This window comes from Trachurus japonicus, chromosome 5 (genome assembly GCF_045865225.1).
Source record: "Trachurus japonicus isolate A0001 chromosome 5, Traja_1.0".
Lineage (NCBI taxonomy): Eukaryota > Metazoa > Chordata > Actinopteri > Carangiformes > Carangidae > Trachurus > Trachurus japonicus.
The window spans coordinates 30,447,688-30,462,334 of record NC_140911.1 but is presented as its reverse complement, the minus strand read 5'-3'; the positions used below and the strand labels follow the sequence as shown (position 1 = coordinate 30,462,334).

The 14,647-nt window shown below is 40.2% G+C and overlaps 1 protein-coding gene across 4 annotated transcripts in view; it reads right to left on the bottom strand.

The window, feature by feature from the left end:
• The window catches only part of cacna1da (calcium channel, voltage-dependent, L type, alpha 1D subunit, a), a 45,343-nt gene that overhangs the window by 7,981 nt on the left and 22,715 nt on the right, over positions 1-14,647 (bottom strand). For all 4 annotated transcript variants that reach the window (XM_085777370.1, XM_085777374.1, XM_085777372.1 and 1 more), the window contains 14 exons: positions 13,991-14,119; positions 13,838-13,903; positions 13,643-13,734; positions 12,719-12,878; positions 11,955-12,082; positions 11,760-11,856; positions 11,541-11,643; positions 10,624-10,725; positions 7,953-8,086; positions 7,020-7,136; positions 5,379-5,767; positions 2,733-2,759; positions 1,385-1,513; positions 1,118-1,257 (listed from right to left, as the gene is read on the bottom strand). In XM_085777370.1, the coding sequence (XP_085633496.1) occupies positions 1,118-1,257; positions 1,385-1,513; positions 2,733-2,759; positions 5,379-5,767; positions 7,020-7,136; positions 7,953-8,086; positions 10,624-10,725; positions 11,541-11,643; positions 11,760-11,856; positions 11,955-12,082; positions 12,719-12,878; positions 13,643-13,734; positions 13,838-13,903; positions 13,991-14,119 (1,813 nt within the window). The remainder of the gene's footprint in view (positions 1-1,117; positions 1,258-1,384; positions 1,514-2,732; positions 2,760-5,378; positions 5,768-7,019; positions 7,137-7,952; positions 8,087-10,623; positions 10,726-11,540; positions 11,644-11,759; positions 11,857-11,954; positions 12,083-12,718; positions 12,879-13,642; positions 13,735-13,837; positions 13,904-13,990; positions 14,120-14,647) is intronic.

The window sequence follows — 14,647 nt, the reverse complement described above, 5'->3', positions numbered from 1 at the left end:
GTTTTGTTATTTCAATTAGCAATAATGAACGCTTTACTTGTACTTTCTTTTGCTTGTGTGGGCCACCTGTTTCATGCGAGGTGGAGATTATGCTGCCGTTCCTTTGGAACTATGGAAAACATTGGCCTACCCGTATGTTGATTTACATACACTACTTGCAAAAAGTTAGGGATATTTGACAAGAATATCCCTATATAAAGTTCATGCTACAGTGATATTCTATCATCAAAGCCTTTTAAGTAGAAGGATGCAATGGTCATTTCTTTATCTCAAACAAAAGATAACAACAGTGGTGGCTATAGCACAACAAAAATCTCAATGTCTCAATAACTTGATCAATTTGATCCAAGTGTTGTCTTGTCATGGTGGAGAGGAGAGGGAGAGAGAAGAGGACTGTATACAACTATACAACACTAAATCAGACGGTGCTTGTGATGTTTGTGGTTAAACACCTTGTTAGAGAACAACATGTTATTCAAGGACTGAAACATTGACCTATTGGACATGTGCATTCAAAGGTTTAGAGAAGGTTAAATTAAGTTCTCCTGTAAAGGTTACAGTATAGTGCATTTTAGGTGCATTCTGAAATTTAATCCAAAAGCCAAACATCGCTAACTTTTTGTGAGTAGTGTATATAATATTCTGCTACGTAGCCAAAGTGGTGATCATTGAGGGTGCAAAGTGTCCATCGCTCCACACTCAACTTTTGCACCATCCGGGTTCTTACAGTACACTGTATTTTGACATACTTGTCAGTGTGAATGCAATGCACTTACATACTCAAAATAGTAAGTTTAAGTATGTAAGTATTTGAATTGAGACACAGCATGGGTGTGTAGATAAACCACACAGTGGAAAGAGTGTGTGCATTTCGTAAACTAAAAGAGAGCGTTGCACTTTTTTCAAAGGCTGTGTGTGTGACACAGCTGCTCAGTAGCAAACCCTGAGACTGTACGTCTTCTACAACAGGATAAATGAAAAGGTAAAGAGAGTTCAGTGTTTCTCCTTTTCCATCAAAGGTGTTTTTGTTCTTTTACAAAATTAGACTTTTTAAACATTATAATATATTCGACATATAAAATGTGAGTCATGCTCCAGGCACAATGTAGAGATATACCTTGAGGTGTGGCAGGAAGCAGCCGTCTCTTTGGTGACCTGCGTGAATCACGGTAGAGAGGCTGCTCATCATCGTCATAGTAACTGTCAGGGTGATGGTAACCTTTGGGAGTCTCATACTCCGTGTCACTGTTCTGATACCTGTCAACACATGGAGTGAAAGGCTTGTGAGGAGACACGGACTGTCACACTATCCCAAAACATTTTGTGAACAAGGTGAGGCAGGATAGAAGAGACTTTGGACACAGACATGCAGGCAGAGACATACCTGTCCCCTGACAGCATACTGTCATCTTCATAAAACTCCTCCCCGCTGTAATACTCCCCAGAGAAACGGTCTTCATCAAACTCCTCCTCCCTGCGGATGGTGGGGTGGCGTCCGTCCCCTCCGTGGGACCTGAGGACAGATCAGGTCACAGGGGTCAGACCCACATGCTGTGTCTTTACTGCGAAAAGGAGGTTGGGGGGTCAGTGGAATAGGGCCATGCACTGCCATGCAGACGCAAGCCTCCAGGGGGCAGCGATGCAACTGACCACCCTTATTTATGTTAACTGCAGCCAAACCAAGACAACAGGCAGACCACGTTGGCTGAGGAGCATCACGCTGTCCTCTACACATCACACCTAGACGTCCCGCATCGGGCTGATCAAAGCACACATCTCTGTCTGGTTCAGGATCTGAAAGTGAGCTGGGTGTAGGACTGTGCAGTGGGAGTGTAAAAAAAAACAACTAGTGGTGATTTTTCCAAAACATTCTCATACTTCTTAATGCTCATTTCCGCCACTTGATGAAAAAAAATAAGATATAATAACTCAAAATGATCATTTTGAGTGAGTATCTCATTATTTTGAGTTATTATCTCATAATTTTGACTTAGTATCTCATTATTCTTTAGTCAGTTTCTCATAATTTTGAGTTATCTCATAATTTTGACTCAGTACCTCATACTTTTGAGTTATTTCATTATTTCGACTTGGTATCTCATCATTTTTGACTTAGTATTTCATAATTTTGAGTTAGTATCTCATTATTTTGGTTTCGTATCTCATAATTCTGACTCAGTATCTCATAATTTTGACTTAGTATCATAAATTTGAGTTAGTATCTCATTATTTTGACGTAGTATCTCAAAATTTAGACTCAGTATCTCATTATTTTGACGTAGTATCTCAAAATTTAGACTCAGTATCTCATTATTTTGACCTAGTATCTCATAAATATGACCAAGTATCTCATAATTTTGAGTTATTATATCTTTTATTTTTTATCAAGTGGCGGAAATGGGCTTCCATACTTCTTTCTTTTCCAGTTTCTTGGTCCGTCTTCAAAACAAGCACGTCACTTTGACACATGCATAAAACAGGGCTGCTCTCAGCGATATGCTGGCCACTCACACTGATGTTAACTCTCAGTTTACTCTAAAGCACTGACACAAGGCAATAAGCACACAAATGAGTGGCCAGCATACAGCTGGTATCACTGACTTTAGCAAGGATGCAACCATTCATCGATCCAAAACCATGTCAAAATGAAACATAAAAAAATCAAAAAAAAGTCCTTTTTTGTGTTGCTGTGGAGACATACTGCTGGAGCCAAACCTAGAAAAACAACATACCTAACATAGGTCTCATAGTAGCGCCTTCTGTCCAAGAGAGCAGAGGGATGGTCAAGAGAAAGCATTTTGGTTAGGAAGGAGAAAGGGAGAAGGAGAGAACACAGAGAAAATGGAGGAGAGAGCGTGACATATATATCATACAGTATATGAAACATATACAGCATTCTCATATATATGTATATGGAGGAGAGAGCGTGACGTCGACTCCAGTGATGGTTGACAATTCCATTTTCTACTCGTAAGATAAGAAACCAACTAAAAATCATTTCTCTTCTGTAAAGTGGCAGCAATGAAATTGTCTCTCAAACTTATGGGGTAGTAAAGAAAAAACAGGCCCAATCCTGGAGACTAAAGAGAGCATGGGAAATAAGGAGATAAGTGCACTATTCGTCACTTATGAAGTGAACTGTCAGTATGGGAGTGATCCATTATGGAATGAAGGGTTTACAATAAAGGTTTGTGAAATGGGAAGGTTTGATAAGAGGCTGGAAGGAAACACTTATGCAACTGATAATGTCCTCACAACTTGTGGTTGCAGCAAACAAGCATACAACTTCCTCGGCCCTCAGTTATGTGCTGTCATACACGCTGGGCTGGAGAATACTTAGAGAGCCAGTCAATCCACTGTCACAGTGGGGCAAGGGGAACTCGTACAACTGTTTACCTATTAAAGTTTCAGCCTTAACCCTGAAGGAGAAATGCATAATCCACATCTAAATACTCTAACACATAGCCTTCACTTGCTGTTGGATATAATCTTTGTTATATTCTATGTATTGTATGAACTGTTAATGTTGCACTCTAAAGTTTTTTTGTACACAAAAACACGGAGAGACATTAATTCAGTGGAATATATAATTTCTTCAAAAGGTTATCCAATATCTTTCACCCCATAAAATCTTAAATCTTCTTTGATTAAGACATTGATAAGAAGACACCACTCTGTTCCGTAAATATGGAGCTATAGCTACCTGACACTTAGCATAGCACAAAGGCTGCAAATAAATGCTTAGCTTTTCTCAGCATATTTTTGTTATTTTAAAGGAGACATATTATGCCCCCTTTCTACAAATTAAAATAGTTCTCAGGTGTCTTAAAGACATGTTTGTGACACACTTTGGTCAAAATACCCCAAGGATCAAACATCTCAGCTCTTTTCATCCTCTCAAAACAGCCCTGTTCAGAACGGCTGGTTTCAGAGCCTGTCCCTTTAAATGCAAATGAAACACTGCCCCATCCCACCCCCTCTACCAGTACCAGGTAGGGGTGGGGTTATGCAAATTCAAAAACCAATTACATCATTGTCAGACAATTGAGGGAACAACTCGTAAAACCACATGGATTTTAACCTATGGTGCCTGAAAATTACATGTTTAAAGGTGTCCTTCACTAAGGATTTTCATAGTCGAATCTGATTTGTCAGATTTTGTAATCAACTAATTGATGTTGTTTTTCCCTCGTTGATTCATGATTTCATTTGTGTCTTTGTCCGCTCCGAAGAAAAGAGTTAAAACACTCAAATAAAGAACATTTTCAGTTGGCATTAGATAGCAACGGCAGGACATTCTCCACCCATCCTTTTCCTGATCTCACTCATTAGGCTTGTGTCGTTTCTCTTTCAGGGACAGTTTAGAGAGAGAGAACAAGAGTGATAGCGAGTGAGAGAGAGAGAGAGAGAAAGAGAAAGAGAAAGAGAGAGAGACAGGTGCACTGGTGCTGGAGCACTCACTGTGATGTTTTTATCTAAACAGTCTCGCCTATATCATTAGAAATCAAATAAATCCTATGTAAAATCAGATGTTCAGCAGCAGGGAGCACCCCTATATATTCAGAATGGTGCCATCTTTTTTCATAACCACATTTTGCAAAGATCGGACAACGAGGTTGATAGTCGAATCAGACCTCTACCAATTGAATCGTCAAATAGTCGTCTATTCGAGGTCACCCCTACACCCCAATAAAGAGCCTTCAAAAAGTGATATTTCCATAATATGTCCCCTTTAAATGAGAGGTTGTTCCATTTTCTAGAAACTGTCCCATCTGCCTGTTCTACAGTCGACTTCTCTGTATATTACTTTTTCTAACAACTTTTGTTTGACTTTTGTTACATGTTACCGTTTTAAGGTTTTGCTGGAAAAATCTGTGTAGAAACTATCCTGCCATGATGTGACTGTACACACTGCAAAAACCCCAAATCTTTCCAAGAATATTTGTGTTATTTCTTGTCAAAATGTCTCATTTCTAGTCAAAACTAATCCCTTTCCACTTAAAATAAGACTCATCACCTAAAAATCATTTTCACTTGTTTCAAACTTATTTTCACTTGAAATAAGTAGAAAAATCTGCCAGTGAAAGCAAATTTTTTGTGCTTGTAATAGGAAAGAAAAACTTGCTCCACTGTCAGATTTTTCTACTTATTTCAAGTGAAAATAGACTTGAAATAAGTAAAAAAGAAAGAGTCTAAAAATAAGCTGCTTTTGATGTGATGAGTCTTATTAGAGAATAGAATGAGATTTGTTTTGACTAGAAATAAGACAAATGTTCTTGGTAAGAGTTTGAGTTTTTGCAGTGCCATGTACATGTATGTAAATTTAGAATTGGCACCAAACAACCAGCTCATCAATGTCTGTTGATCAGAGTGGATACCTTTGACCCTGGGGCGTCCGCGGCTTGTCGTAGTCGTAGTAGGAGCTGCGTAGACCCGGGTATCCGTTGGGAGGGGCGTGTTCGTAGTAGCGGTGGTGTCCCCCGTTGGGCAGACTGGACACGTTGGCGTTGTTGAGGTTGATGTTGGTGGATTTGGGAGACTTGCCGTAGGAGTTGTGGTGGCGGTGGTGGTGGTGGTGGTGGTGATGGTGGTGGTTGGGGTGGGACATGGCGTTGGCCCGGGACAGACGTCCCACCGGCTGCTCCATGTGGGCGTAGTGGGGCGGGGGCTGCACCTGCAGGGGCCGCTGCGTGGCGTTGGTCTGGTGGCCGTTGGACCGCCGGTGGCCACCGTTCATGAGGTGGTTGCCGAAGAGTCCGCCGTTACGCTGTGGAGGAACGCTCACAGTAAAACCACCGGGGCCTGGACTCGTTACAGCGCAGCAGAACAAACGGGCCATTGATGTTAAGTCTGTGAGCTGATTGTCTTTTTTTAGAAATTGTATGAGCAAAAATAAGTTCAGAAGCTGGTTTTATGGCATATGACATATGTGAGCAAAATGAATGCACTCTTTGTAGATTGTTGGAATTGAAATGGGAGGAAAAACTGAAGAAGCCAAAATAAACCACATGAAACATAATCTACTCATTGTAACAATATAGATCAGAGACAGTGCATCTACTGCAGATTTAGCTGAGGACTGTTTTTGAGTACATTTCCTTTTATAGAGAGCACTTTTATATGTTATCATAGAAAAGCATTACAAACACAATATGTTAAAGGACAATTCCGGGCAAATTCAATCTAGGGCTCTAGTTTCCTACTGTAATATTTTCGGTTTGAATGATGGATTCTGAAGATTTTCTTTTTAATTGCTCCTGTTATGCAGTAGTTCTGTCTGTCCTCGCATCGCCATGGCAGCAATGGCAGCATTTCTGCTGGTGAGGGTGTTTACATTCCTCAAAACCGCATTTTTTTCCCCACAGACAGCGTCAAATGGCTACCCAAACACACACCGAGGGGTTTGTTTACTTCAAGCAAGCCAACATGTTTGTAAACGGAGCTGTGATACAAAGTCTCGCGCTAACTCGCGAAGTCTTGCGTAAGAGTCAAGTTGACGGCTAACTATGTTTACAGGTCGCCTGAAGCTCTCCAGTTTGTTTTATCAACAAAGGAATATCAACTCAGAGCCATAACGTCTTTGTAGCTGTAAGAGTAAGTCTGGATATTGTTTATTCTGCCTGTAAACACACTGAGCGCATCAACTTGACTCTCGCGAGACTTCATGAAACTTTGTATTACAGCTCTGTTTACAAACATATCAGCTTTCTTGAAGTAAGCAAACCTCTCAGTGCATGTTTGAATAGCCATTTGATGCTGTCTGTGAAAAAAAGCGGTTTTGAGGTGTGTAAACAGCCTCAACAGTGGAAATGCTGTCCGCTCCCATTCATCGCTGCCGTGGCGATGTGGGGACAGACACAACTACTGCAAAACAGGAGCAATTAAAAAGAAAATCTTCAGAATCTATCATTTAGACCGAAAATATTAGGAAACGAGAGCCCCAGGTTGAATTTGCCCGGAATTGTCCTTTAATTTCACCACACACATTCTTCCTGCCAGGTAAAATTAAAACAGTTTACCCTATAAATTTCCTCGTCTTCCTCTGGAATAAAGTCTACTAGTTCGTCATCTTGCAGATCACATGATATCGCTCGGCGAATTTCGGGCCCAATATCATGCAGCGTGCGAAGGCCAGCCTGTAACCATGACAATGACAGGGGCTAAGCACTACAGCTGGGACCTTCAAGCTTTTTAAACTCAACAGTATGAAAACTTGACATCATACAGTCACAGTCATCACACATACTGGGCATACACACACCTGTGCTGGAGTATGCAACACCTGACAGACTGTGTGAGATGAGAACACACAAGACAGACAAAATGTGCTCTCTTGAATGCAACCTGCTGTAAAACGTTGTTTAGCTGAAATGTCTCGTGTAGCATCCAGCTGTGCTCTCTCTCTCTCAAATATGCTTTAGTTAGTGCAGCCAAAGAAAAAAGTCTTTCTTCTCTCCAGTAACTAATTTAGAAGAATATTAACAAAAAAAAATTATTATATGTAACCTAAAAGATGGTTGTGTTCACTACTACCAATGATATATGATGAAGCCATATATCATACATTATAAGGTAACAGAAATGGCCAACAAGCTTTGCATGTGAATTTCATGAGTGGGTGAGTGAGGTGTGACACAGAAAACACATGACGTGATGGCTGGAGATGATGACACACGCTTAACATCAACACGTGATATTTCAGGACGAAGACACGGAAGAACGAGGTCACACACAGGGAACATATAAATCACAGTTACGACTTCTACTGTTACACCAACACCATGAACCTGCCGGATCACAAACCATAACATTAGCACACTTAATGCTATTTGAATGGAATGCACAAAGACACATTTTATACAGACTTAACAAGTGTTCAATCAGTCTCTCTCTCTCCAGCGACACACCGACACACTCTCAAGAGACACTAGGCGCGTCTCTGCGGGACTCACCTGTAGAGCGATGGCTGTGTTGTTCTGGGAGGGGTGAGCACCCACCAGGCCTTCCTCTTTACGTTTCTTGAATTTCCTAAAGTAGTCCTGTATCAGGAAGGTGGCATAGAACTTCCCCACGGTTACCTCATCATCTGAGTGAACAGACCACACAAATGCCTCCTGTGTCAGCAGGTCACGACACACAGTAATCTGGGAGAAGAGGAGATTCTCTGTTCTCCTTTCAAAATTCTGGGCTCATCGCCGCCTCAGGACTGCAGACAAGTGAGGCGCCGCCAGGCAACCAAATCATTTAATTCAAATTATATACATCCATCTTGATGGTGTATATACTGTACCTCAATTTGCACCACTTGAGATCCTTCACTGTATTCCAGAGAGAACAGACAATCAAATGTAGACTCTAGTTTTGTCAGTTAGTGTGAGTGTGTATACTTCTATTTCAGATCCTACACCAAAATTAATCTTAAAATAGACCTGGAAACTACAGTACAATTATATATATATATAATATGTATTATATCTGTGCAATGACATACATGCTGCAAGATAAAGTAACCCAACTGTATATAATATTCATCTTGAGCAGCTACCGTTGAATTACCTTTAAGATCAACGGGCCTCATTCACGAACTGTTCTTAAGAAACAAAGTTTTTACGAAGATTGTGGCATTTATGAGTGTTTTCTTATCCAGGATTTGCTCTTAGCTAAAAACAAAATCTTGTGCACACTCAGGAGCATACTTATGCACATTTCAGAGCTGACAGTTGCGCAAAAAATAACAGATTATTGCGTTTTCTTTTGTTCTGCAGTTGTATGATATTATATGATTTGAATTAGAATAATTTTCTTATCTTTTATGATGTTGTTAATAATTATTTCACAAATCATTGTGGTCTCTTAAAAAACATTAAAGACACTTATAACACTTCATATCAATTATGTTTATGGGGATACTAGGGGTGCAACGCATGACCTCACAGATCCAGTCGGATCACGGTTTTCGAGTTACGGATCAAATCATTTTCGGATTGGGTGTGTGTGTGTGTGGGGGTTCATCAACCGATCCGCGGACCACTTGCATGCCGAATGCATCATAGATCAACAACGACCTGTTGCACCACCGGGAATCACCGTGGCATCCAATAGCAATTAAGTGACTGCTCATATCATGTGATAATATGATTATATTTATGACGGCACACCTGAGAGTGCGGCCTCTCTGATAATAACCCCATGTGCTCCATCCGCTGCTGACGCTACTAAATATAAATATAAAAATATAAACTAAATATAAGCTTTTATGTTTGTTTGTTTGTTTGTTTGTTTGTTTCACTACCTGCCGCAGTACCTCCACTTCACTACTAAAGTTTTTTTTAACGTTTGGAGTCTGGTGCTCCTTCTGCAGATTTTCGTTTGGGCATTTCAACTTTCTTTCTCACTTCACCTTCTGCTTCTGCTCCGTTTCTGTGGTCTCTGTGTGCACACGGCCCTGCAGTCTCACGCCCTTTTACGGGCATTGATGGGGCATTTACCTATGCTAATCCTATGTTAATTAGGATCACCTGGCATTCATCAATGTAGGAACACAGCTGCAAACTATTCTGTGGTTTAAGAACACGTTGATGAATCTGACGAAGAGTTTTCTTAAGAACAGCTTAAGAAAGAAGATTCTTAAGAAGATAATGGTGAATGAGGCCCAATGTCTTTTAATCTGAGATGTTTTGTGTTGTGGGGCAGGGAGGTGGCCTTTGTATCTAAGAATGGCATTTACTTTACTGCTTTAGCACATGCAAGCAAGCGAATCTATGCATAATACTTATCAGTGTGTTTGTGTAAATGTACCTGTTTGTGCCCTTTTCTTGCATTATGTGCGGTAGACAGTTAATTCTGTATATGAGCACGTCCGTGCGTGTATTTGTCACATGATATGTATTTTTTTAAGCGTGTGTGCAAGAGTGTGTGAGAATCATTCTGAAGCAGGGGTCTGAATCACTTTGAACAAGCACGCTGGGGACAGAAATCGGAGAAAGAGGCAACACTAGTTCCATGCCACCACCCTAAAACAGAACTGCTTCAGAATATTCTGAAGTGTTTCAGAGTTTTGGATACAGAGATAGTGTGAGGAGAATAAGCTGTGGAAGCTCAAGCGATGAGAAAAGGACAGAGATTAAGACAACAGAAGAGCGCCAGTGAGAGACAGAGGACAGATAAAGGAGAAAAAGAGAGAGATATTAGTGAGAAAGACAGAACATGCACTTGCACAGTGGTCTACAAGGCCATGCAAGCCCAAAGCCCAGCGGACAGTCAGTGGTCTCCGTCAGCATCCGGGGCAGGAGGGAGGAGTGTGGATCAAAACACACATGGATACGAAAAAACACACCGCTGAGGTGACAACCAGGAGAAGATGAGCAGAGCAGAAACAACACCAATACAGCTGTAACTTGTGTGGGACAATGTGTGTGAGCGACTTATTATTTAAAGATATATAGTTATGAAAGAGGTGTTTGGACTGGAGCTTAATGTCACTTTACGCAAGCAGTACGTGGCTCTGTGCAGGCAGCTTTAGCTTGGTCTGTGTGTCAAATTATCAACAACAACCACAACAACAAAAGGACAAGGAAGTGGTGTGTGAGATTTCATAGACAGACACAGGACGATTCCACTGACCACCAGCAGGAGGCACCACTTGATCCAGCAGCTTCATGCTGGTTCTCTTCCAGATTTTCTTGATGACAGCCCGCAGCTCTTCGTTGGCCTGCTCCAGATTACCTGCACCACGGGGAAAGAGAAAGAGATCGCCCTGAGACACCAGCACTCCAATTTAAGCGCACACCGCTTCATTTTTTTTTCTTTTTTTATTAAGTGATGCCAGTACAAGACAAGTGGAAAACAACAAAAACATACGACAAAGTGATTTTGATCACAAACTTCTGGCGACCCCAAGATCCCAGCGTCAATCAAGATATTTCTATATGCTGCATTTTATTTGAACTCGATTTATATTCAAGAAAGTGAAAGTACAGAACAGCCTACAGTTGTTTAAGATTGTGTGTGGTGTTTTTAATCAGAATTTAAAAAAGAATAATAATTAGTTAAAAAAATATTTTTATCAGTATTTTCTTTTATCAGTTACTAGACAATTCAGGCGACCCCATTTGAATTCCAGGCGACCGCACGTGGGGTCCCGACCCCAAGGTTGAAAAACACTGTATTGAAGGGTTAGACAAGACAAATAAACAAAGACAAGTGCTACACTGGTGCAAACAGTGCTGTACATATATGGATATGAATTGATGTTGTGGTGGAAGGTAGTCTGTGTGCATGTATGCATGTGTACAGTATGTGCGTGTCTGTGTTGATCTGTGCGTGTGTATAAGCGTCAATATTGTTAGAAATAATGGGGATGAACTGGAACAATTGGAATTCGAAAAAGAGTATAAGCAAAGAATGATACATGTGAGATGGGAGAGAAAGAAAGAGAGAGAGAGAGAGAGAGAGAAAGAAAGAGAAAAAAACAGACCCCTTTTGCTCAGATGTATGTGTAGAAAAGTGAAGATAAAGGAAAAGAAAAGAAAAACTCATACCTTCTGTTTTGATCTTCAGGGCCGTTCGCACCAGTGCAAACAGAGTGGCGTTGAACATGACTGTGCCGTCACTGTTCAGAGGCATGTTCATGGCTACCAGCCTCTGAGAGAGGAGAGTAAACAGACATGTATTTAACACGATAGCACAGGCCAGATAAACGTCAGAGTGTCTGTGTGACCTTTGATAATGGTAAAATAGAAGACGAGTGGAGAGGAGACCTTGCAGGCCACTCTGTGAGGGCACAGTTTTCCAAATCCCAGAGGCGGCTGGATACGACGAAGAAGAGTCACAACATCCAGATGTTTAATTCTGCCTCTGCATGAGAGAAAGGAACATAACATCAACTTATACATAACTGTACAGGGTCATAAATGTGATATAATTCCTGATACAGCAGGTAATAAAGCTCATACTTGGCCTCTGGGTCGTACTCTGACCAGATTCTTTTGAACTCATCGAGGTGGTGAGGACCAAGAATGGACCAATCACGTGTCAGATAGTCAAAATTGTCCATGATGACAGCCACAAACAAATTGATGATCTGGAGAAAGAAAAGACAACTTTGGATAAACATCACATCTATTTATAATTATGTATCATTTCAGTGTGCTTCAAACAGCAAGCCATCTAATTTAAAATAATTTAAAACATGATCAATATGTCCTCAATCCTCAGTGTCATGCCATGTCTCCCTATTGTGTGCGTGTGCAGGTATGTGTAAAGTACTTTGTGCTGCATGTCAATGCATGGAAAGTGCTCTATAAATAAAGTCTGATTGATTTACTGATTGATATTGTAATATATTGTAAATAAATCATAAAATAAAATATTGTATTGTTGGACAACATCATGTTGAAATGTCACATGATATTCCACAATTTTCAGTGATTTCATACTTTAATTAAACAATTTAACCCAATCTAATAATATCAATGAAGCCATTTTATGGCATTTAGTCATGTACTTCTTTGTACAATCTTTGCATCTGATCAAGAGGTCACCACAAAATGGGTTAGTTTTCAGCCAAAGCTAACTAAAACAGGTTTAGTTTGACATCACTCTGACATCTATATCTTCAAACATTTACAGTAGAGTCCGATACAGAATGTAATACAAAGCAGAGTATAATCAATTTTTAAAAAAAAGCATAACAAATTTAATCCAAATAACTGTGTACCAAGAAGGCGCAGAGCATGTAGAAGGTGATGAAGTAAATGATGGCGAATCCACTGCCACACGTCATCTCCTCCCCGGGGTTGTAGTCGGACTCGGGGTCACACAGCTTCCCGGGCATACAGGCCAACATGATCTCCTGCCACGCCTCACCAGTGGCACACCTGAGGAACCATCAGCCACAACACACTCAGATGTATCACTCAACAGCAGAGACCCACTGAACTAAACACTAACAGCAGATTACATGACCATTCCTCATGCGTGGCTCGACGTACATCCACCTACTGTAGAGATCTGGTCTGATAAACTCCTGTCAATTATTCTCTATGACAGATTATTCCAGGTAATGAGAGGAACCTTGGATGATTTTGTTAAAGAGTGGTCCCCCTCCTTAAAAGGGGTTTTAAGGTGGTGAGTGGTGTGCAGCAATGGGTATCTATGGAAGAGCATTAGGGCCAACAATCATATGCAATGATATGAGTTTTTTTTTTTTTTTTAAGATTCTGAGATACAAACTCAGAATTTCTAAGAAAAGTTTTTATCTCAGAAATACTGACTTTTTTTCTCAAGTTTTTAATCTCAGAATCTTAAAAAAAAAACTCATTTGTCAGCCCTAATGCTCTTCCGTGGGTATCATAGTAGATTGATCTAAATTTATTCATTATAAATCCCCCCACATTAAATTTAATTTTAATTTTTTATGTATTCATTAATTTGTTCATTGATTTTTTGTTGAGTTTGTATGATGTTCTCTATGTGTGGTTTTACACTAGAGCAGCAATTATGTATAGCATGTATACTGTAGCTTGCTCATGTATGTTTTGCAGTTCGGAGGAATTTTGTTTTGGCTCTCTGGAATAAAATAGAATAAAAACCACAGTAAAAAAAAAAAAAGTCATGACTTCTCAGCCAGATGTCTACACACCTAAAGAGAAGGAGCACGGCCTGAAGGAAGGTCTGGAAGTTGTTGTTTCTGTTGATGTGTGTGCCATCCACCATTGCAACCTTTCCAAACACCTGAGGTAAAAAAAAAAAAAATTGGTCCAGATGAGAACAACTGCAAAACATGTAAACTTGGATAACACAGTGGAAAAATACTTGGTCACATTTAGTTATCAACCTGCATGCCAATGACAGCGTAGATGAAGAACAGCATGGCTATCAGAAGAGCAACATATGGCAGAGCCTTAAAAAGAGAGAAAGTAAAAAAAAAGGTTAATACAGAAAGCTTTAGTATTTCCTTCAGTCGCTGCTATATTGTTTTTCACCTCACCTGGAAGGATTTGATGAAAGTCCAAAGCAGGGTGCGGATGCCCTCCCCTCTGCTCAGCAGCTTGACCAACCGCATGACTCGAAACAGACGGAAGAAGGTGATGGAGATGCGAGCGCTGTCCTCCGTATTCTGTGGAGAGATGCTCCAGAGTCAGAGGAGAGCCGAGCAGTCATGTATGCAGTGAACACAGAGAACCTGGCTGTGCTTTATGAGATGATCAAGTCAGAACTAAGACCTCAGCACCAGATACATATGGGCTGAGAAAGCAGCACTGCATCTTTATGCCCATCAAAAAGCATTGTAGTGAACCTAATCTTCTGGTGGCAAGATGATCCTGCACATACTGTATGTAAGAAACTTTACACTTTGGCTCCAAATCAAATAAAAAAAAGGATATGTAGCGCCACATTATGTAATAACACAGTATTATGTAATAATGTAATAGATTTTCACCTCGTTATGTAATAACGCTGCATTTTGTAATAATCTGCCACAATTTGTAATAAAAGTCTTGAACGCAATATGTAATAAACTTTGCCGCATTTTGTAATAAATTGTTACATAATGCACCAAATTATTACAAAATGCATGTGTTGCACTTTTTTATGAAAAAAAAGTAATAATTTGGTGCATTATGTAACAATTTATTACAAAATG